The 24,165-nt window shown below is 44.7% G+C and overlaps 1 protein-coding gene across 7 annotated transcripts in view; it reads right to left on the bottom strand.

Moving 5' to 3' along the window:
• Nucleotides 1-24,165, bottom strand: part of dglucy (D-glutamate cyclase) — a 69,785-nt gene that overhangs the window by 28,869 nt on the left and 16,751 nt on the right. For all 7 annotated transcript variants that reach the window (XM_041215261.1, XM_041215258.1, XM_041215257.1 and 4 more), the window contains 4 exons: nt 12,282-12,393; nt 4,324-4,477; nt 1,507-1,705; nt 276-426 (listed from right to left, as the gene is read on the bottom strand). In XM_041215261.1, coding sequence (XP_041071195.1) covers nt 276-426; nt 1,507-1,705; nt 4,324-4,477; nt 12,282-12,387 — 610 coding nt within the window. In that variant the 5' untranslated portion in view covers nt 12,388-12,393. The remainder of the gene's footprint in view (nt 1-275; nt 427-1,506; nt 1,706-4,323; nt 4,478-12,281; nt 12,394-24,165) is intronic.

The following is a 24,165-nucleotide window of genomic DNA, read 5'->3' as shown; positions in this document are numbered from 1 at the left end:
TACGTTGTTTGTTTCCAGGTGAGAAATGTCCGAAGGGACCTAACTCTGGCTTTAACATTGATTCCTATGGGAACCTATCATTCACCTAAAGTCGTTTCACTTGAAGTTACGAATTTCAGGAACGCAACCACAACATTAAGTGAGGAATTACTGTAATGGAACTGGCTCCGGGGCTGAATGGCCTCCTCCTGTTCCTATGTGCCTGTTCCAGAAGCAAGAACAGGAAAAATCAGTCCCCTTTCGCATTCTTTCTAAGAGCCTGACAGCAATCTTACCTGGGTGGCCAATGTGTACAGGAGCACCATGGGCATCCTCCATGTGATGGGTTACTTTCATAACTGCATCAAGCTTGTCTACGGGGATAGGTCGCATAGTGACCACCATGTTACACTGAAAACCGTCAACCCCAACACACGGAATGGACGTCTGAGGGGGTACAGGGGGAATGAAGAAATGGAAAGAGCATAAGAAAGTTTAGCCACAAAGTTGTCCATTAAAAAAATAAATAAATATTTGACTTGCCAGCATAGGACACACGTTTTCATATAACCCAGGTAAACAGCACCAAGCGGACCTATGTGCAACTGCCCTCCCGTGTTTACACAGCTGCCTGGCCTGGTTCTGATCTTGGTTGAAATCAGAGGCCTATTATTCACCTTGACCAGTTGTTGGAGGTCCCATAACTTAATGGTGAACTGGTCTAATTTGCCGCAACAGGAAAAGTGCTGAACAGGCTGCAGGCTCAGGTTGCCATGCTGATGGTTGAGCATTGAACCCACAAAAATGTGGTTGGCTGTGTGGAGCCAGGGTTAGTTCACACCCACAGACTGAGTCGATGGAGCAAGGCATACTTGGCACCAGGGCAGCAGTGCTTCAGGGAGGCAGAGATGCCATTGTTTTGAGCGGCAGACACTATGCAGTAGTTTGATACAACCAACCTCGGAGGGCAGCCAAGAGTCAAGTGTGGTCACCTGCTGAGGACATTGGCTGTGACTGCTTTCCATTCTTCATTCTCAAGATTTTGACCTTATTGGCAAGGCTGGCCTGGGGTGTCCAGAAGTTGGCTGTGGGCCTTCTAGAACCGCTGCAGTTTAGAGAGGTTTTATACAACTGAGTATATTGGTAAAAGCAAAAAACTGCGGATGCTGGAAATCCAAAACAAAAATAAAAATACCTGGAAAAACTCAGCAGGTCTGGCAACATCTGCAGAGAGGAAGACAGTAAACGTTTCGGGTCCGTATGACTCTTCAACAGATTCAAGGCCATTTTTACTGATCCCAGGTTTTGATTTGAAATAGGATACAAAGTTCAAACTGCTATGGTGGGATTTAAATTTACAAGCTAGTGGAATAGCGAACGAGGCCTCTGCATTACCAGTCCAGGAATGCAAAACTAGTCTAGCTACAGCACTGTTCTACCAGACCCTATAATCTGACATCATCAGCAATGTCATGAGGACTAGCTGATTTTATATATAAGTGTGAGAATGTGCAACTTTTAACTTACCCTGAACATGCTGATGTTACGCCCTTGTTCAATGTTTCTTATTGGAACATCAGCCTCGAGGAGTGCTCTCTCAAAGGAAAAGCTGCATCCCAGATAAAACGTAACCATGTCCTTCAACTGCTTGGTGCATTCCATGAGGCTGCTTAGATTGCCTGTGACATTTCCTCCCTCGTATTTGATGTACTGTGGGCAATCAGTCCTGAGGCCAAAGTGCAGTGTTAGATTTTGTTTAAGGGCCCTTGTTTCTAAATCCAGAAAAATAAGTCCCATCAGCTTAGCTCCTAAATTTCTCGATGAAGGGCTGAGGCTTTGAAAAGAGCAGCAGAGACATTGCGATAAATCAATAAGTAGGAACAGGAGGAGGCCATTAAGCCCCTCAAGCCTATCACAACATTCAATTGGACCATGGCTGATCTGTACCTCAACTCCATTTGCCTATTTGGTTCCACATCCCTTAATATCCTCACTGAACAAATATCTATCAACCTCAGTCTTAATCTACTTTAACAGCTCTTTGGGGGAGAGAGATCCAGTTTTCTACTTTTCTTTGTGTGAAGAAATGTTTACTGATATCATCCCAGAACAGCCTAGCTCTGACTTTAAATTTATATTCCCTCATTCTAGACTCCAGCACCTGAGGAAATAGTTTCTCTCTATCTATCAACTCCTTTTAAGCACCTTAAACACTTCCATTAGATCATTCCTTAATACGCTGTACGGAATTAGTGTTCAGGTAAATATAACTTTTGGTTCCAGGAGTCTGTATTCTCTAGGAGGAAAAGGAAGACTGATAGAGAATTCGATCTTTCCCAGGGTGTTGAAAATGTTAAGAGTTTGACTAAAGGTCATCGACCTGAAGCATTACGTGGAGAGGGGAGGAATCCCATAGGGGGGCTGGGGGTGGGGGTATGTGGGGAGTTGGGGTACACCCCTGGAGGGTCGGGGGCTGAGGGTGTTCAATGGAGAATGGATTAGTAGGGGGGTGGGGGGGGGTGGTGATGTGGAGGAGTCCTCTAGGGGTTTGGTCTGGGTCTGTACAAAAGTTACCCAGATGTTGGAAGAGGCTTTAATTCTTCTAACTTTATCTGGGTAACTACTGGTGTAACCCAGTTGGAACCATCCGAAGTTTGCGATTTAATGGCTCCCAGCGCAGTGCAATTGCCCCGGGTATGTTTGCACTTCTGGGCAACTGCCATGCAAACATTACCTGTGGAGTTCTGAGAGGAGTTCCCCAGCACATCTTTGGGGTATTCCCCGCCAGTCAGATGCTGGGGAGCTCAGAAGTTACAACCCAACATGTCATGAAAGTAAGATAGTCACTAATAACGTAACTTGATAGTTACCTCATCAAAAAACTCAGGAGGGCTGATGAGGTGTATATGGATATCCAAAAGGTGTTTGATAAAGTGCCACATAATAGGCTTGTCAGCAAGATTGAGGCCCATAGAATAAAAGGGACAGTGGTGCATGGATGCAAAGTTAGCTGAGTGACAGGAAATAGAGGGTAATGGTAAATGGATGTTTTTCATACTGGAGGAAAGTATACAGTGGGATTGCCCTGGGGTCAGTACTTAAGACCATTGCTTTTCTTGATCCATATGACTTACTTAGATTGAGGTGTACAGGCCACAACTTTAAAATTTACAAATGACACAAAACTTGGAAGTACTGTGCTCTGTGAAGAGCCAGTGACAGACTTCAAGAGGACATATACAGGTTAGTGGAACGGACAGGCATCGACCCTCTGACTTTGAGGTGAGTGTGCTACCAACTGAGTCATTGCTGACACCCGAATGTGAATGGTAGAGCTCTTAAAGTCTTGTCAGCCGCATGGTTGTTAAATTGGATTTAAGTGCCTCCACCCTTCATCTTCCTGACTTTCTTTTTCGAATAAAAAATCCCACACTCCTGAATGTTCTGAAGGTCAAGCTCCTCTAGTGTTGTCAGCCAAGTGACCTTTCTTGATGTGTGAGTTTAAAGAGTGAGGAGACATCAAGCATTAAAAAAAACAACAAAGCACCAATCTTTGGTCTCTACTGTAATGTTTAATCTTTTAGGATTTTGGCATCTGCTACTTGAACTAAAATGTGAAAGCTGCTTTCAGTTTACAGTTTAAATTACCACCTAAGTTAATGTTTATTGAATTGCAGGAAAAGTCTGAGGTTAGTATATGAACTGATAACCTGAGTTTAGGCTGCGATTGTCAAATGCCAAAGAAAGGTTCCAGTAGTTCGCTCTCCCTCTGCCCCGAGCTTCCTTGTTACCTTCCTGACAAGCAAATTGTGTGGCTGGGTTATGATTCCAAAGGTGCTGGGCGCGCACCCTAATAGCTCTTTTGTGAGCCTGATGAGTGGTGGTTAGCTATTGGACTTTGGAAGGCATCACAACTAGCCATTGGACTTTACAGCAGGAGTCACCAAATTAGGGTTAGGAGCAGGAATCTGGGCAGATTTTTTAAAAAAACATTTTGGTCCTGTCCTCCCTGACCCCAGGACACACTATTATTTGAAATATTCCAATTTCTGTCCATGGTCGAAATCAGCTGATTCAGCCCCAGTTAAGGGTTGAGACCAGATCCTTCTGGTCTGCGTGCCTCAGTGTTGCATGGGTGGGTGACCTCCGCCACCAAGCTGTTGGGTAACCCCTTGGTGTGAAATTACTGATCTGCTGCTAATGCGTCAAGTTATGTGCATTTTGATGTTGTGGGCCCACAATTCCTAAGAGCTTCTTTCGGTCAAGCTCAATAAAGATTATTTGCAACCAAGTTGGTGTCAAGTGCAGAACTTTACAGACAAGGTAATGTACATTTGAACCTACCTTATATCAGAAGCGGTGCTGAGTGGTGGGGAGCTCCACTCACCAGGTTTACTCCTGTACAGTAATGGCAGTGGTCCATTGTTTGCCAAACAAAACTTCTCAAAATCATCAGCAAGCTCTTTGCCCACTATCACAATGTTGGCTTGCTTGAAACCTTTTGAGAATAAATCCATAAGATGAGTAGTTATCTACAATAGTCAAACTTGTCAAAATAACAAATGGAAAGAAAACTTGCTGCGCTGAATTTTCCCATGAGCAACAAACAAATACCACCAGCCATTTGTTACACTGGCACTTGCTTTGAGGCATTCTATTGGCTTTTGCATGGCAATTTGCTGTCAGCCAAACATCTAAAAAGTGCAACGCCCCTCTACAAGGTATCTGGGACCTGTGTGAACAGGGTAAGCAACTGTGTAAATCCTTAACCAATCCAACTGAAGAATCATTATTGAACAGTGGGCAGTCTAAACCAGTCTAAATCCAAAGAGTGGATTCAATAGCAGGAACAGTAAGCTAAACAAAGGGAAGGAAAGTAAGAGTGGATTAAGAGCGAGAAAAAGAGGCAAAAAGAAAAAGTTAACAAGCATGCACTTTAAAAAAATCTCCAACAATAATTAGAAGCTGAAGGAATGAGATGCCACACTTTTAAAAGTTAATTTTCAGTGCCAGAGAAGTTGTCTGAAAGTAATTAAGTCTTATTTTATCATGCGATTGAAAGGCTACTTGGATTGGAATGGACAAACGCTGGCCTTCAGTGCCTGGTTTAATCTGCATGTATTACATAAATTCAGGAACTTTACTACGTTCAATACATTTGAATTGGAAGCCAGTGGTGATGTGCCATTTTCGCACAGGTTACAGGGGAGTAGCACATTGTGGACAGAACTTCTGGATTTTTGCATTTAATGGTGTGTGTGTACTCGTCAGAAGTTGCTGCGTGATTCTGCACATAGAAAATGGTGGCTGCTGTTAGCCTCACCATTATTTCTACAGCAAAGTCTAGCCTGTTGTGTCATGCTTGTTACTTTCAATTTCTCCTTTGCTTTTCTGAAACTGTAAGTTCCTGTTGAGGTATTGTACCTCACCCAAGATACTGGAATGATTTGAAAAAGGTTAGTAAGAGTAAGTATGTCACTGGGCTATTTTTCAATTGCTAACAAATTGCCTGGGCACTGCTGCTTCAAACTGAGAACAAAGAGCTTCTTACATTGTCAGGCCCTTAGGTAACACAGTGAGTTCTTGCTCTATTGTGCTACATCCCAGGGCACTATAACTGAAATCTGCACCTTGCACAATGGGAGATAAGAGAGTGACTTTTTGTCATGCTGATTTGTTCTCCGTCCTTTCCTTTGGGTGGAAAATGAGACAAGACAAGGAGCCAGCAACACCTGCAGGCTGTATTGGGTGGTGAGGTGGGGATGGAAATACAGCCTTCAGTAACTCCCTGCCTCTCCCTCATCACTTCGGCATGCTTTACCCCATGACCTTCCCACAACCCATTTTCTTCCCGTCACCCACCGTCTCTCATTGTGGCACCACCTCTGTCCCTCTAAACTAACCCACTCAATCTCCTGTATGCTTCTCCTGGATCTTGCTCCATCACTCACATTATCCTTAACCATCCATCTACACACCCGCCTTCCCCATGTACCTGCTCACTGCTCAAAGCCCAGAAATCAACTCTACACTGCTGATCAAGCTCTGCCTTCTATCTGCCTCCTTCACAAATGGCAAGCCGCTTTCAAAATTTAACATTGTTTTCCTTTAATAAAAAAAATCAACTTAGAACGAGGAGAGTAACTGTCTACCGTCTCTCTCATAAGTGAGGCAACCAAGAGACAGAATCACGCTCACTCCACCCAAAGCAAATTCCTGATGAAAATATATGAAGAACCTGGACTGGTTTCTCAGAGGCAAGATGAAGCTAATCCAAGCCTTAAATCTAAATCTTGTAGCTAGAAACGGCGATGGGGAATATCTCCCAGCTTCCTGGCATTGTTGACATATATTTGGGCATCATGAGAGTATAATCATTTTCATTATTTTTTTTTTGGTTTATTGTAAAGTAGGTTTATGGGGGCTGTGTTGTTCTGTCTGTGTGTGTGATTTAGTTACATTTTGCAGCCAAGCAGGCTGCAAGTTGAAGTTATTAAAAGAAGTGAGGTGTAGAAGTGTCTTTAATATGCTGTTGAGTAAATATGGTTGGGGTCTTAGCATGGAAGGTGTAAAGGGAATTTGCATTTTTAGATAGATGAAGGGGGATTTGAATTTCAAAGAGAGTCAATGAAAATAGCAGCAACATGAAATATTATAACAAAGGTAAAGTTCCAAAGACATATGGAAACAATAGAATTTAAATGTTAAAAGGGGTGAAACATATGTAAGGGAGAATGAGGCTATGTGTCAAGGGAAGGCATTGTAGGATCTAACAGAAGTGTGAAGCCTCCAGTATTTGTGCATAAACCTACTGTCTACAGAAACCAAAGCTGGAGAAAGCCATTTTGGACTGTTCAGAGTATTGTGTTAATTTGCTGGATCTGTTTAATATCTAAAATATCTATTTTTGGACTGTTGCCTTAAAGGCTCTATAACTGGGAGCTAGGTTAATTAGGGATTTTAGGAGTTACTATAGTAGTAAGTTATAGACCTATGTATGCGCTTTTAAGTCTTTTTTTTTGTTAATAAATATTTTTAGTTTTTTAAAAATTCTCTAAAGTCTTGATGGACCTATTACTTCTGAATTCAGGGCACACATCTCAAAATAAATACAAATTGCAAAGCTGTTATGATAGTGCAATCAGATTTCCCTCATGGATTTGATCCGCCTGGCACACATCTGCTGTGTCATAACATGGGGCAATTTTTAAGTTATCCTATCTATCATGAAACTAATTAGATTGGGTGCAACACATCTTTTACATCCGGCCCGATCTTTAAATGTGGTTTTTTAAAAATTCATTTATGGGATGTGGGCGCCGCTGACTAGGCCAACATTTATTGCTCATCCTTAATTGCCCTTGAGAAGGTGGTGGTGAGCTGCCTTCTTGAACTGCTCCAGTCCACATAGTGTAGGTATGCCCACAGTGCTGTTAGGGAGGGAATTCCAAGATTTTGACCCAGTGAAGGAACGGCGATATATTTCCAAGTCAGGATGGTGAGTGACTTGGAGGGGAACTTCCTGGTGGTGTTGTTCCCATGTGTCTGCTGCCCCTGTCCTTCAAGATGGTGGTGGTAGTGGGTTTGGAAGATGCTGTCTAAGGAGGCTTAGTGAGTTCCTGCAGTGCATCTTGTAGATGGTATACACTGCTGCCACTGTGCATTGTTGGTGGAGGGAGTGAAGGTTTGTGGATGGGGTGCCCATCAAGCGGACTGCTATGTCCTGAATGGTGTCAAGCTTCTTGTTGGAGATGCACTCATCCAGGTAAGTGGAGAATATTCCATCACACTCCTGACTTGTGCCTTGTACATGGTGGATATTGGAAAGTCAGGAGGTGAGTTACTTGCCACAGGATTCCCAGCCTCTGACTGCTCTTATAGCCACAGTATTTATATGGCTAGTCCAGTTCAGTTTCTGTCAATGGTAATCCCCAGGATGTTGATAGTGGGTGATTCAGCAATGGTAATGCAAATGAATTCAGTGTGTAATGGTTAGATTCTCTCTTGTTGGAGATGGTCATTCCCTGGCACTTGTGTGGTACGAATGTTGCTGCATTTTGACATGGACTGCTTCAGTATCTGAGGGATCGCAATGGTGCTGAACATTGTGCAATCACAGGGCACATCCCTACTTCTGACCTTATGATGGAAGGAAGGTCATTGATGAAGCAGCTGAAGATAGTTGGGCCTAGGACACTACCCTAAGGAACACCTGCAGTGATGTCCTGGAGCTGAGATGATTGACCTCCAACCACCACAACCATCTTCCTTTGTGCCAGGTATGCCTCCAACCAGAGAGTTTTTCTCCTGATTCCATGGATTGTAGTTTTGCTGGGGCTACCTGATGCCACATTTGGTCAAATGTTATGGGCAGTCACTCTCACCTCAGCTCTGGAGTTCAGCTCTTTTGTCCATGTCTGAACCAAGACTGTAATGAGGTCATATGAACATACATACGAACAAGGAGCAGGAGCAGGCCATTCAGCTCCTCGAATCTGTTCCGCCATTTAATAAGGTCATGGCTGATCTGATAGTAACCTGAAATCTGCATCCCACCTACCCCCGATAACCTATCACTCCCTTGCTTACCAAGAATCTCTCCACCTCTGCCTTAAAATATTCAAAGCCTCTGCTTCCACCACCTTTTCAGAAAGAGAGTTCCAAAGACTCATGACCCCCAGAGTGAAAAAATTTCGCCTCATCTGTTTTAAATGGGCAATCCCTTATTTTTAAACAGTGACCCTTAGTTCTAGATTTTTCCACAAGAGGAAACATCCTCTCCACATCCACCCTGTCAAGCCTCTCAGGACCTTACATGTTTCAATCAGGTTAGGAGCTAAGTGGCCCTGGCGGAACCTAAAATGAACATCAGTGAGCAGGTTATTGCTAAGCAAGTGCCACTTGATGGCACTGCTGATAACCCCTTCCATAACTTTACTGATGATTGAGAGTAGACTGATGGTGCGGTAATTGGCTGGGATGGATTTGTTGTACTTGTTGTGTACAGGACATCTGGGCAATTTTCCACATAGCCGGGTAGATGCCAGTGTTGTAGCTGTACTGGAACAGTTTGGCTAGGGGCTCGGCAAGTTTTGGAGCACAAGTCTTCAATACTATTGCTGGAATTTTGTTAGGTCCCAAAGCCTTTGCAGTATCCAATGCCTTCAGCAGTTTCTTGATATTACATGGAGTGAATCGAATTGGCTGAAGACTGGCATCTGTGATGCTGGTGGGGGAGGCCGAGATGGATCATCCACTCAGCACTTCTGGCTGAAGATTGTTGCAAGTGCCTCAGCCTTACCTTTTGCACTGATGTGCTGGGCATCATTGAGGACGGGGATATTTGTGGAGACTCCTCCTCCAGTGAGTTGTTTAATTGTCCACCAGCATTCACGACTCGACGTGGCAGGACTGCAGAGCTTAGGTCTGATCTATTGGTTGTGAAATTGTTTAGCTCTGTCTATCGCTTGCTACTTTTGTTGTTTGGCACCCAAGTAGTCCTGTGCTGTAGCTTCACCAGGGGCAGAATTTTACGCCTCGGGGCGTGCAGACGTGAATTAGTGCAAAATGACATCGGGTGAGCAGTGCCCACCAGCAATTAAAGGGCCATGTTAGGCCATTAAAAAGCCAATTGTACTCAATTTTACATTGCCTGCGCGATTTTGCGCTCGGCTCACGGGCAAAACGGGCTGGTGAGCAGCCCACTTTTAACTAAACCTCATTCAAGGGCGGGATAAAAATTGAGAGTAGTGAGGGGTTTATTTGAACTCGACAGCTCCATCTCAGTTCTGAGCGTCATTCTTAGCATTTCTAGGCTTCATTTCAGGACTCATTGGTGTTTTTTTTTAACTCGTTCTTGGGATGTTCAGGCCAGTATTTATTACCCATCCCTAGTTGCCCCCTAGTTCAGAGGGCTTTTAAGAATACTTGTATGATAGAAGATGTTTACTTGAAGGTGTGGCAGAATAGTAGAACAACAGCTGTGGGTCAGAAGTCACATGTAGGCCAGACCAGGTAAGGGTGGCAGATTTCCTTCCCTAAAGGGCATTAATGAAGCAGGTGGGTTTTTACAACAATCAACAATGATTTCATGGTCATCATCAGACTTTTAATTCCAGATTTTTATTGAATTCAAATTCCACCATCTGCCGTGGCGGGATTCGAACCCGGGTACCCAGAACATTACCCTGTCTCTTTGGATTACTAGTCCAGTGACAATACCATTGCCTCCCTCAAGGTGTCTCCTTGGTGTCTCCAAGGCCCCCAGAGAATTTTGACCGTGTGGACTCTTCCAGGTATCAGATAGCCTTCTGTTACCCTGGTAATGGAGATTGTGCTCTCTGCTGGTGGCATCTTCTCTGAGGAGGAAGAGGGGGGCAGAAGGGAGAAGATGCCAGGTGTCTCTACGCAGCTTCCAGGGCAGCGACCTGTGGGAGAAAAGGAGCAGGCACAAGGGGCGCAGGGCCAGCAGGTAGTCCGAGGCATAAGGGGTCACAAAAGGCGCCACTATCCTGCTGCCAGGGTTCTCAGGCAGCGATGCAACTACCTCAACATGTCTGAGGTGCAATGCTGAAGGAGGCTCCACCTCTCCAGGGAAACTGTGACTGCTATTTGTCAGATAATTGGGCCTGAGATCACCTCCAACTCTGTGGTTGGATACCCCATGCCTGGGCTCTGAAGGCCACAGTGGCCCTCAACTTCTATACTTCCGGCTCTTTCCATAGCTCAGTGGGGGATCTCTGTGAAGTGTCCCAATCAGCTGTCCACAGTTACGTCAAGCTGGTGACTGATGCTCTGTTCAGGCGGGTAATGACATTTATTCATTTCTGCACGGACGAGGCCAACCAGGACAAGCAAGCCAGAGGGTTTGCAGCGATTGCTGGGTTCCCCTACATCCAGGATGCAATCGACTGCACACATGTGGCCATGAAGGCGCCAGCAGGTCAGCCGCCTTTGTCAACAGGAAGGACTTCCACTCGATGAATATACAGATAGTTTGTGACCACAAGACATAGATTCTGCAAGTCTGTGCAAGGTACCCCGACAGCTTCCATGACACTTACATCCTCAGATATTCACAGGTGCCAAGGCTATTCACTGCTCCAGCTTGACTGGATGGATGGCTGCTGGGTGATAAGGGTAATCCGTTGAAAAAGTGGCTTATGACACCTTTCTGTCACCCAAGAAGAGGCAGAGCAGCATTATAATAGGAGTCATGCCTCTACACGGGCTGTGATAGAGGACCATAGGTCTTCTGAAGAGGCACTTGTGATGTCTGGATTGTTCAGTGGGAGCACTATAATGCACTCCAGAGCGGGTGTCAGTGATAGTGGTTGAGTGCTGCGCTCTCCACAATCTGGCAAGGGGAGACCCACTGGAGGAAGAGGATCTTAAGGCAGCTCCACAGGCCACAGAGGATGAATCCAGTGGTGAGTCAGAAGAAGAGCATGGTGAGGAGAACACTGAGGGCATGGAAGCAGACCTCTGGATCCTTCAGGGAGGCAGGGACACGAGGGACGCCTTGATCTAAAGCTCCTTCCTGCCAAAGATCTGCTTCCACCTCATGCCAAGGGTGCCACCTCCGTCCCGGATATCTGAAATGACCCTTTCATTTGAACCTAAAGTCCACTCAGTACCTGTGTAATAAGGTTTAGACTCATGTCCAGCATTAGATACTGGCGTGCCCTGCACCTACCAAACAAGTGAAGCATACTCAGGCCATTAAGACAAAAGCAAAATTTACATCATTTTGACACATCAAATGAACAGAACTAAATATGGTGTTACTGGCCACACCAGTAAACATAATAACAAAACATGGCAGAACAGAAGATCACCCGTGAACAGTCCCTCGTGTGCTCATGGTGCCTTAAAATAAAGTTTGCGAGTGCTGCGTCTTGTTGTCCCCACCACCTCGCCCCCTTGCTGGCACCGGCATTGGAGAGCCTGCTGATTCTGCTGTCCTGGTGGCCTTGATGACCTTGGCGGTCGTTCTCTGGCCAGTGGAGCCTGTACTGGCCCTGGCTGGGAGGGAGCGGCCAGTGCTTTGGCTGCATTTCCCCAGTCATCGCAGCCTCATCAGGGATCACGGTCACGGCAGAGGGTTTTAACCGCTCGCCCTTACTTTCTGGTCCTGGGAAGCTGTGTGTTTGTAGATGCAATCAAACATAATAAAGAGATCTACAAAGTGACCCAGAACTGCCTTTCCAGTACAACTGGTTGCTGAATGAGCGAGCGCTGCGCCACAGTTGGCGGCAGATGCAGAAATTTGTGGGGGATGAATTTGGCGCTGTGCACGGTACCTTCGGACAGCCCGGAGGTGGCCACAGCCCGCAGCAGTCCAGTTCGGATCAAATTTCTGGCAGAGGCCGGTAGCACAGACTTTAGGAAGCGAGCATTCAGCATCATTGCGTCCTGAAAGCAACAGAAAATACACAGTGCATTAGCATTAATAAAAGTCACTAATAAACACGATCACACATCGCTTCTAACTCCAATATCAAAACAGATTAACACCTAGTTCCGTTTGCAGGCTTTACATTGAATATTAACCCTCCCATTCATTTATGGGGAACAGGTCCTTTTTAATTGGCAGGATGTTCTGTTCCAGTTTAAACTTTCCAGACACGTGTCAAAGTTATATTTTGATTTTATGCATTTTAACTCTTTCTGCAATTATCCTATTGCATTATTGAATTTTACAAGAGACACCCAACGTTTCTCTCCCTTCTACTTCCAGTTTCTCTCCCTTTCTTATCAATATTATGGACTGTAACCTCCAACTAGCGGGGGGTGGGTGGTTGGGGAGGGTCCGGGGGTTGGGGGTGTTCCAGGGGTGGGGGTCCAGGGGTGGAGTGAGGGGGTCCCGGGGTGGGGAGGGTCTGAGGGGGTCCAAGTTCGGGAGGGGGTACATGGGGGGGAATCCGTAGGGGTCGGGGGTGTGAGGGCAATCGCGTGGAATCAGTCTAGGTCTTTACAATAGTTACTCAGAAGTTAGAAGAGGTTTTAATTCTAACTTTTTCTGAGTAGCTATTGGTATAACCTCAGCAGGACCATCCAAAGTTTGCGATTTAAAATGCATTTTTGGATGGTTCCCAGTGCAGCAAAATTATCCAGAGGAAGTCAGCACTTTTGGGCAATTGCAATACAAACCCTTACCTGGGAACTTGCCAGAGGGATTCCCCGGTGCATCTTTGGGGTACCCCCCAAAACCAACGCTGGGGAGCGTGGAAGTTACGGGCCTACATTTTCTCACTGCTCCCAACTTTTCTTGATCCTCCTGGAACTCAAATACATTGCCCCATACAATCATGCAAGCACCTACACTAGAGTTGTCAACTCTGGTTGGAAGCATACATGGAGGTTTAAACGTATGATATTCTCATCATGATGGTAAACATATTCTGTCACTTTTATTAACATGGCTTCTACAAATGCCATTTCATGCATTCCCATTTCAGAGACCCGCCCCCCTCCCCATTCCAGAGACCCCTAGATGTTGAAAATCCCTGAGTGCTGAGACCTGGGATTCCCTTTCCATTCCTGGCTCTCTCCAGCCCTCTCCAGGGGGTTGCAGCTCTCTGGGTGACATTACCAAGCCAGAGGCCTCTCTAATAGCAGCCAGTGTGGTCTTGAAGGAGAAGAGTGAACTCCGCCAGGGAATTTAAATCACTGATCCCCTGGGGGACTGGAAGCAGCGGCTGGCGGTGGAACCCCCTCCCCCCCATACCGATTCCAGAGAGCTCCTTTCCAAGAGGGCTGTGAGCTTTAATCTGCATCATGATTCATATCCTACTCTTAACTCATTCTTGACCCCAGAATCTCAAATCGGCAGCGTCCCTCACCTTCCTCAGTCTCTCCTTTTCTCCTGCAGACCTTTTACAGCCAATCCTGCCTTCTCAGTTTGTCGCCAAACCACAGCCCTTCTTCTTTTCCCTTTTCCTCCTCTGTCTCGGGTTTTCAACCTATATCTGTCCTGAATTTAGGACAGTGGATTTTCATCCACAAACAGGAAAACACAAATATCCAAAAAGCCTTTCCATCTGACTCAGACTACACTGTACCTCATCGTGGGTCGACGGATCCAGATTTCCTGCGTCCATTATCAAAAGAAAATGCCCTTCATGAAAAGGCAGCTACACAATTCAGATTTCTCAATTAAGTAAGGGCTGGGTTAAATTAAAGTTTAAACCAGGTTAGTGAGGAGATGACTCAGTCACTATTACTTGGCTACATTTTACCAAATTGTCTAATGGTTAATATCAGTCCATCAACAACTGGTGGAATGAAAGAGTCAGCTTAGCTTGCTTTATTCTTTCACGGGATGTGGGATTCGCTGGCTAGGTCAGCAATGATTACCCATCCCTAATTGCCCTTGAGAAGGTGGTGGTGAAGCCACCTTCTTGAATCACTGCAGTCCGTGTGGTATAGGTACAACCACAGTTGCAATGCTTGTGTCAAATCACTGAGTGTAGTAATAATTTTGGACGTGCCTGCAGTGATTACAGAGGCATGTATTATCCATGACTTGTCTATCCCAACCGCAATGTATCGCCACAAGTACAAATATCACTAAAAATTAAACTGATAATGGACAGGGACCAGTGCAAATCAGACTAAAATAAATTGATAAAAGCAAAATACTGCGGATGCTGGAAATCTGAAATAAAAACAGAAAATGCTGAAAATACTCAGCAGGTCTCAACATCTGTGGAGAAAGAAACAGAGTTAACGTTCTAAGTCTGTATGACCCTTCTTCAGAGCTAAAGAGAAGTAGAACTGTGATGTAATTTATACTGTTTAAGTGGGGCGGAGCAGGTGAAGCTGGATAGAAGGTCAGCGATAGGTGGGGGCTAAGGAGAGGTTGACAAAGATACCATGAACAAAAAGACAAAGGGGGTGTTAATAGCAGTGATGAGGGCCAAAGGAGGTGCAGACAGTAACATAAAGGTAAGCAAGCAGAATGTGTTAATAGCAGAACAAGGGTAAGCATTCTGTGAAATAATAACATGGTACAAGTAAAGGATGGCCCTTTTGGGGGTGGGGGAGGGGTTGATGGTAGGTGAAAAAGGATGGAAAAAGGGATAAAAAGGGATGAAATGGGATAAAAACAATGAATAAATGAATAATGATGAAAATAAATGGATAAGAAATAAAAATAAATGTTAAAAAGGGCATTACAAAAGGGGTGAAGATAGAGGAGAGTGTTTATGGTTTGAAGTTGTTGAACGCAATGTTAAGTCCAGAATGCTATAAAGTGCTTAATCGGAAGATGAGGTGCTGTTCGTGAGTTTGTGTTGGGCTTCACTGGAACATTGCAGCTGGCCACGAACAGACATGTGGGCGTGAGAGCTGGATGGTGTACTGAAATTGCAAGCGACAGGAAGGTCTAGGTCATGCTTGCGGACAGGCCAAAGGTGTTCCGCAAAGTGATCACTCAGTCAGTGTTTGGTCTCCCCATTGTAGAGGAGACCACATTGGGAGCAGCTAATGCAGTAGGCCAAATTGAAGGAGGTTCAAGTGAAGTGCTGCTTCACCTGAAAGGAGTGTTTGGGCTCTTGGACGGTAAGTAGAGGAGGTAAAGGGGCAGGTGTTGCACCTTCTGCGATTGCATGGGAAGGTACTATGGGAAGTGGATGAGGTGTTGGGAGTGACGAAGGACTGGACCAGGGTGTCCGGAAGGGAACAATCCCTATGGAATGCTAACGGTGGGGATAAGGGTAAGATGTGTTTGGTGGTGGCATCATGCTGGAGTTGGTGGAAATGGCGGAGGATGATCCTTTGAATGTGGAGGCTGGTGGGGTGAGGGCAAGGACCCTATCATGGGTCTGGGAGGGAGGGGAAGGTGTGAGGGCAGAGGCGCGGGAGATGGGTGGGACATGGTTCAGGGCCCTGTTAACCACAGTGGGTGGGAAACTTTGTTAGGGAAGAAGGAAGGCATGTCAGAAGCGCTGTTTTGGAAAGTGGCATCATTGGAACAGATGCGACGGAGGTGAAAGAACTGAGAGAATGGGATGGGGTCCTTACAGGAAGCAGGGTGTGAGGAGCCATGGCTACGGGAATCGATGGGCTTGTAACGAATGTTGGTGGACAGTCTATCACCCGAAATGGGGACAGAGAGATCAAGGAAGAGAAGGGAAGTGTTGGAAGGTAATAAAGAGGCGGAAATTGGAAGCAAAATTGATAAATTTTTTCAGGTCCAGATAAGCGCATGAAGCCGCACCAAAACAGTCGTCGATGTACAGAAAAAAAGAGTTGTGGGAGGGGTCCTGAGTAGGACTGGAATAAGGAATGGTCCACATAACCCATAAAGAGACAAGCATAACTGGGACCCACGCAGGTATCCATAGCCACACCTTTTAGTTGGAGGAAGTGAGACAAGGTTAAGAAGAAATTGTTCAGTGAGAGGACAGGAGAGTGGTGCTGGATGGGGATTGTTCGGGGCATTATTTCCAGGACTGTCACTGACATCATCTCCTCTGGAGATCTTCCCTCCACAGCTTCCAACATCATAATCTCCGGATCGCTGACAGCCCGCTTCTACTTCCTTCCCAAAATCTACAAACAGGACTGTCCCAGTTGACCCATTGTGTCAGCCTGATCAAGGAAGAAGCAGAGAGCTCTCAGACCATCCTGGTGAGGGATGGAGGTGTAGAGGGATTGGACGTCCATTGTGCAGAGGAGGTGGTTAGGGCCAGGGAACCGGAAATTGTTGATACGACGTAAGACATCAGAGGAATTGCGGATGTAGATGGGAACAGATTGGACAAAGGGAGAGAATGGAGTCAAGATGGGAAGAAATTAGTTCTGTGGGGCATGAACAGGCTGACACAATGAGTCTACCGGGACAGACCTGTTTCTGGATTTTGGGAAGGAGGTAGAAGCGGGCTGTTTGCATTCAGGAGGTTATGAGGTTGGAAGCTGTGGAGGGAAGCTCTCCAAAGGAGATGAGGTCAGTGACAGTCCTGGAAATAATGCCTTAGTGTTCAGTGGTTGGGTCATGGTCCAGTGGAGGTAGGAAGAAGTGTCTGAGAGTTGGCACTCAGCCTCTGCGAGGTAGAAGTCAGTACACCAGGCAACAACAACACCACCCTTGTCGGCTGGTTTGATAACAAAGTCATGGTCAGACCTGAGAGAACCGAATGCAGCAAGTTCAGAAGGAGACAGGTTAGAGTGGGTGAAAGGAGCAGAGAAATTGAGATGGTCGATGTCACGCTGACCGTTCTCAATGAAAAGATCAAGGGCAGGTAAGAGGCCAGAGGGAGGGGTCCAGGTAGAGGGAGAATACTGGAGGTGGGTAAAGGGATCTGTTGAATGGGTGGAGGACTCATGCCCAAAGAAGTGAGCACAGAGACGAAGGCGGTGGAAGATGAGTTCAGCATTGTTCCAAGCCCGAAATTCATTGAGGTGATGGCATAAATGTATGAAGCTGAGTCCTTTGCTGAGTACAGAATATTCAGCATCAGAGAGGGGAAGCTCAGAGGGTACGGTGAATACACAGCAAGGGCTGGGGTTAGAAGAAGGGATGGGGTCAGAGGGACGAGAAGAGGTAGAGTGTCCTGGATGGGCGTTGGTATCAATGTGTTGTTGGAGCTTGCGTTCCTTAACACCTGAAAGGAAGAAGAGAAGTTTCTTTTTAAGGTGTTGGGTGAGACAAAGAATAAAATGAAACTGGGGCAAGAACAACTTTGAGATAAGATGAATCGGTGCTTCTGGAGGGAGAGGTCGAGTATGTTCATATGGCGGTGCATGGCACTGAGCGTAGATCTCAGGATGCAGCGAGTATAGCAGTCCAGGGAACACTGTATGTCCCAGAGATACCTGTAATACTGGGTGGATTAGAAACATGAGGGATGGAACTTCAGTTGGAATCCACAGGGGTAAGTCGGAGACGGAGACAGTCGCTGAGGAAGGAAATATGGCTGTGAAAGCGAGTGTTGGTAAACACCTTGTCAAACACCAGGAGGGAAATGAAAAGCAACAAAGTTAAACAGGATGAAAGAGACAAACAGAAATCCTGTCGTAGAGAAGAGCATTCCTTCTCCAAGGTAAGCATTCCTGGAAGCAGGACCATGAACTTGCTCCTCTATCTTCACTCCTTTTGTAATCCCCTTTTTAAAAATTTATTTTTATTTTTTATCCATTTATTTTCATTTTTATTCATTGTTTTATCCCCTTTTTATCCCTTTTCCCATCCTATTTCCCCGCCCCTCCCCCACCCCACCCCCAAAAAAGCCATCTGTTACTTGTTCCCTGTTGTTCTTTCACAGAGTGAAAGCTATTGTCCTGCTATTAACACATTCTGCTTTCTTACCTTTATGCCACTATCTGCATCTCCTTTAGCCTTTACCACTACCATTAACACTCCCTGTGTCTTTTTGTCCATGGCATCTTTGTCAATTTCTCCTTAGCCCCCATCTATTGCTGGCCTTCTATCCAGCTTCATCTGCTCCAATCCTCCTTAAACAGCATAAATTTCATCACATTTCTACTTCTCTTTAGAAGGGCCTTACAGACTCAAAACGTTAACTCTGTTTCTCTTTCCACAGATGCTGTCACACTTGCTGAATTTTTCCAGCATTTTCTGTTATTATATTAAAATAAATTGATGGTCATTTACGACATTTCAAATCTCTCTACGGATAATATCATTATCTCTTTCTGGTTAAAGATTTTTCTCTTAAAAGTCTAGATGACTAGATGGAATAAAACAAAAAGGTTGCCCTAGCTAATCAGATGTATTTATAAATTTTAAAAGGGCTATGAGATGATGCCCCAAAAAGTGGAGCTTGAAGGTGGATGAAGGGCAGTTTAAACAGCAAGACTTTGGGGTAGTTTAAACAGTGAGACTTCAGGGCCGTTTAAGCTTATATTTAAGGATATGTCATGACAGTGCAGCTCAGCCATGTGGCATGCCCCGCCTGTGCAATTTGGGAAGTCAGTGGCAGAGTGGGAGACCAGCAATAGTGATAGGGGATTCTAACGTAAGGGGAACAGATGGAAGTTTTTGCAGCCACAGGCATGTCACCAGGATGGTATGTTGCCTCCCTGGTGCCATGGTCAAGGAGAATATAGGGAGCTCGGAGATAAGTTAAAAAGCAGGACCTCAAAGTTAGTAATCTCATGATTACTCCCAGTGCCACATGCTAGCGAGATCAGGAATAGGAGAATTGATCACATGAATGCGTGGCTGGAGAGATGGTGTAAGAGGGAGGGATTTAGATTCCTGAAGCATTGGGACTGATTCTGGGAAAGGTGGGACCTGCACAAACTGCTCAGGTTGCACCCCAGCAGGACTGGGATCAATATTCTTGCAGGGAGACACAAGAGAGAGAAACAAAGATAGAAATGAAAGACAGAAAAGTAGAAAGCAAAAGTGGAAGGCAGAAAAAACAGGGCTAGCAGTAAAAAGTGTCATAGTACAAAAAAATGTGTAAAAATGTTAAAAAAGACAAGTCTAAAGGCACTGTATCTGAATGCACAGAGTCGTCACAATAAGGTAGACGAATTAACAGCGCAAATAGATGTAAACGGGATGACGTGATTGTGATTACGGAGACAAGGCTACAGGGTGACCAAGGCTGGGAGCTGAATATCCAAAGGCATTCGATATTTAGGAAGGACAGGCAAAAAGGAAAAATAGGTGGGATGGCATTGTTAGTTAAGGATGAAATCAGTGCAATAGTGAGAAAGGATATTGGCTCAGGAAATCTAGATGTAGAATCAGTCTGGGTGGAGCTAAGAAGTACCAAGAAGTAAAAAACATTAGTGGGAATTGTCTCTAGACCTCCAAACAGTAGTGCTAGGATAGAGGATGGCATTAAACAGGAAATTAGAGATGCATGTAACAAGTGTACTACGATAATTATGGGTGATTTTAACCTACATATAGATTGGGCAAACCAAATTAGCAATAATACTGTGGGGGATGAATTCCTGGAGTGCGTATGAGATGGTTTTTTAGACCAATACATTGAGGAATTGGCTAGGGAACAGGCTATCCTAGATTTGGTATTGTGCAATGAGAAGGGGTTAATTAATAATCTTGTTGTGCAGTGTCCTTTAGGGAAGAGTGACCATAATATGATGGAATACTCCATTAGGATGGAAAATGAAGTAGTCCAATCTGAAACTAGGGTTCTAAATCTGAACAAAGGAAACTATGAAGGTATGAGCTGGCTACATCAGATTAGGGAACTTCATTAAAAGGCATGATGGTGGATAGATAATGGCTAATATTTAAGGAACGAATGCATGCATTGCAACAGTTATACATTACTTCCTGACACAAAAACACAAAAGGAAAAGCGGCCCAAGCATGGCTTACAAAAGAAATTATGGGTACTATTAGATCCAAAGAGGAGTCATATAAAGCTGCTAGAAAAAGTAGCAAGCCTGAGGATTGGGAGCAGATTAGAATTCAGCAAAGGAGGGCCAAGAGATTGATTAAGAGGGGAAAAATAGAGTATGAGAGTAAACTTGCAAGGAACATAAAAATGGACTGTAAAATCTTCTATCAGTATGTAAACAGTCTGAAACGGGAGAATTCATAATAGAGAACAAGGAAATGGCAGAGCAATTAAACAACTACTTTAGTTCTGTCTTATGGAAGAAGACACAAATAGCTTCCCAGAAATGCTAGGGAACCAAGGATCTGGTGAGGAGGAATTGAAGAAAATTAGTATTAGTAAAAAAAATAGCATGGAGAATTGGGATTGGGATTGAAAGCCGATAAATACCCAGGGCCTAATAATCTACATGCCAGGGTATTAAAGGAGGTGGCCATGGAAATAGTAGATGTGTTGGTTGTTATCTTCCAAAATTCTGTAGATTCTGGAACAGTCCTGCAGATTGGAGGGTGGCAAATGTAACACCACTATTTAAAACCAGGAAGGGGGAAGAAAACAAGGAATTACAGATCAGTTAGCCTGACATCAGTAGTAGGGAAAATGCTAGAGTCTATTATAAATGATGTGATAACAGGACACTGAGAAAATATCAACGGGATTAGACAAAGTCAACATGGATTTATGAAAGGGAAATCATGTTTGACAAACCTATTGGAGGATGTAACTAGCAGAATAGATAAGGGAGAGCCAGTGGATGTGATGTATTTAAATTTTCAGAAAGCTTTTGATAAAGTCCCACATAAGGGGTTAGTGTACAAAATTAAAGCACATGGAATTAGGGGTAATATCTTGGCATGGTTGAGAATTGGTTAGTTGACAGGAAACAGAGTACAAATAAGTAGATCTTCTTCAGAGTGGCAGGCGGTGACTAGTCGGGTACCGCAGGGATCAGTGCTTGGGCACCAGCTATTCACAATATATATCAATGATTTGGATGAGGGAACCAAATGTAATATTTCCAAGTTTGGTGATGACACAAAACTAGGTGAGAATGTGTGTGGTGACGAGGATGCAAAGAAGCTTCAAGGCAATTCAACTTGAGTGAGTGGGCAAATACATGGCAGATGCAGATATCATGTTTAAGTGTGAAGCTATTCACTTATGTAGGAAAAATAGAATGGCAGAGTATTATTTTAATGTTGATAGATTGGGAAATATTGATGTACAAAGAGACCTGGGTGTCCTTGTACACCAGTCACTGAAAACAAGCATGTAGGTGCAGCAAGCAGTTAAGAAGGCAAATGGTGTGTTGGCCTTCATTATAACAGGATTTAAGTACTGTAGCTGTACAGGGTTTGGTGAGACCATACCTGGAGTATTGGGTGCAGTTTTGCTCTCCTTACCTAAGAAAGGATGTACTTGCCACTGAACGAGTGCAGCAAAAGTTCACCAGACTGATTCCTGGGATGGCAGGATTGTCATATGAGGATAAATGGGTCAACTATGCCTGCATTCACTGGATTTTAGAAGAATGAGAGGGGATCTGATTGAAACGTATAGAATGCTGACAGGGGTGGACAGACTGGATGCAGGGGTGATGTTTCCTCTGGCTGGGGAGTCTAGAACATTGGGGGTCAGAGTCTCGAGATACAAGGTGGGCAATTTAGGACAGAAATGAGGAGAAATTTCTTCACTCGGAGGGTGCTGAATCTGTGCAATTCTCTACCACTGAAAGCTGTGGACGCCAAGTCACTGCATATATTTAAGAAGGAAATAGCTGGATTTTTAGACTCTAAAGGCATCAAGGGGTATGGAGAGAGAGTGGGAGTATGGTGCTTAGATAGAGGATCAGCCATGATCATACTGAATGGCAGAGTAAGCTTGAAGGGCTGAATGACCTACTCCTATTTTCTATATTTCTATGGGTGCCCGTTCTTTCAATGACTCAGTCAGTCTTCAACTTCAACCAGGAAGATCAAGTGAGCACCTCAAACCTAACCTGGGCCGATGCCACATCTTATTCCAACCATCACGCTCGCTCCCACCCACCCATTCTGGCAATATCCCATCCCTTGATCTAACATTTCCAAGCCTGTAGAGAAGCCCTATATTAGTGTCACCGCCTAACTTCCTCTGCACAGATGTTGCCTGAGACGTTGCGTGTTTGCAGCCTTTTTTTGCTTTGATTTGAGAAAAGGATCAGGCCAGGCTGTGATGCCCTTGTCTGCTGAACTCATATGAGGAGAGATTGAGGGTCTAGGCCTGTATTATCTAACGTTTAGAAGAATGAGAGGCAATCTCATTGAAACATACAAAATTCTTATGTGGCTCAACAGGGTAGATGCAGGAGGGATGTTTCCCCTGGGGGTCTAGAACCAGGGGACACAGTCTCAGCATATGGGGTCAGCCATTTAGTACTGAGATGAGGAGTTTCTTCACTCAGAGGGTGATGAATCTTTAGAATTCTCTACCCTAAAGGGCTGTGGAGTCTCAGTCATTGAGTATGTTATGAGGATGGTGTGGGTAAGTGACATTGAGGTAGAAGATCAGCAATGATCTAGTTGAATGGCTCAGCAGGCTCGAGGGGCTAAATGGCCCACTCCTGCTCCTATGTTCCTATAGCTGGCTCACATGTGAAGAAAGGCTACTTGAATGATGTACCAGAGGGCGGAAGTAATAACAAAGCATGAATCAGTCCCCTTGGAAGAGGTTAAGTTGGGTCAACTTAATCACCAGTTTAATAAAAGATGCCCATGATAAGGCCAGAAGATTTTATCTGGCACATCAGTGAATGAGTCATGAGTGAATAAAACTGCATTGATCCTTTCTGTCAGAAGTCCAGGGTACTGCATCAGTATGGTTCAGTGGGTAGCACTCTTATCTGAGTCAGAAGGGGTGGGATCAAGTCCCACTCCATAGACTTGAGTGTAAAATGTTGGCTGACACTCCTTGTGCAGCACTGTTTGATATGACATCTTTTGAATGAGATGTGAACTGAGGCCCCCATCTGACCTTTCAGGTAGATGTAAAAGATACAATGGTACCATTCTGAAGAAGAGCAAGGGAGTTATCCTTGGTGTCTTCCCCAGTATTTATTCCTTATATCACTAAAATAGGTTATCTGAGTATTATCTCATTGCTGTTCGTGAGAGCTTGTTGTGCACAAATTGGCTGCTGCGTTTCCACATTACAACAATGAATACATTTCAAAATACTTCATTGGATGTAAAGGGCTTTGGGAACATCCTGAGATTGTGAAACGTACTGTATCAATGTATTTAATGCATCCGTAACATTAAGAATCTTTGCCCTATATCATCCTTATTACCAGCTGACCAGCATTTTCACAGTCCCCTTAATCCAGTTCCTTCTAGATAAGTCTTTGTCACTCTATCAGTACTTATTCTGCTTCTATGCCTGAACGATCTATGTTGCCTCTCTGTGCCTCATTCCCTACCATTTGTTCAGTCCATGTTTCCTTTGTGCCAAGTTGTCCAGGAGCCACTGTTGGCTGGAAATACCCAGTTCTATGTTTCTGAGGAGACAATTAGGCAACTGAAGATCCTTGTTGTACTGTCTACAAGACTTCATGGCGTAGATCCGCCGAATCATCAGAGACTGGACCTACAACCCAACATGTGTCGGGATCATGCTGAATCCATGGGAATTACCCGCTAAGTTTGAATTTCCAATGGGCAATTGCCCTGCTCTCCAGGACCCTCTGAAAAGGTCGTCAACTTTGAGTTAGAATTGGAGACTTCAGACAGTCCAATTTACTTAACTGGATAGTTACCCAGGAAATGTTAGACAGAAAAATCTGAATCTAATCCCTGGGTAA

Source organism: Carcharodon carcharias, chromosome 20 (genome assembly GCF_017639515.1).
Source record: "Carcharodon carcharias isolate sCarCar2 chromosome 20, sCarCar2.pri, whole genome shotgun sequence".
Taxonomy (NCBI): Eukaryota; Metazoa; Chordata; class Chondrichthyes; order Lamniformes; family Lamnidae; genus Carcharodon; species Carcharodon carcharias.
The sequence above is the reverse complement of the archived record's forward strand: the minus strand, read 5'-3'. Positions and strand labels throughout refer to the sequence as shown.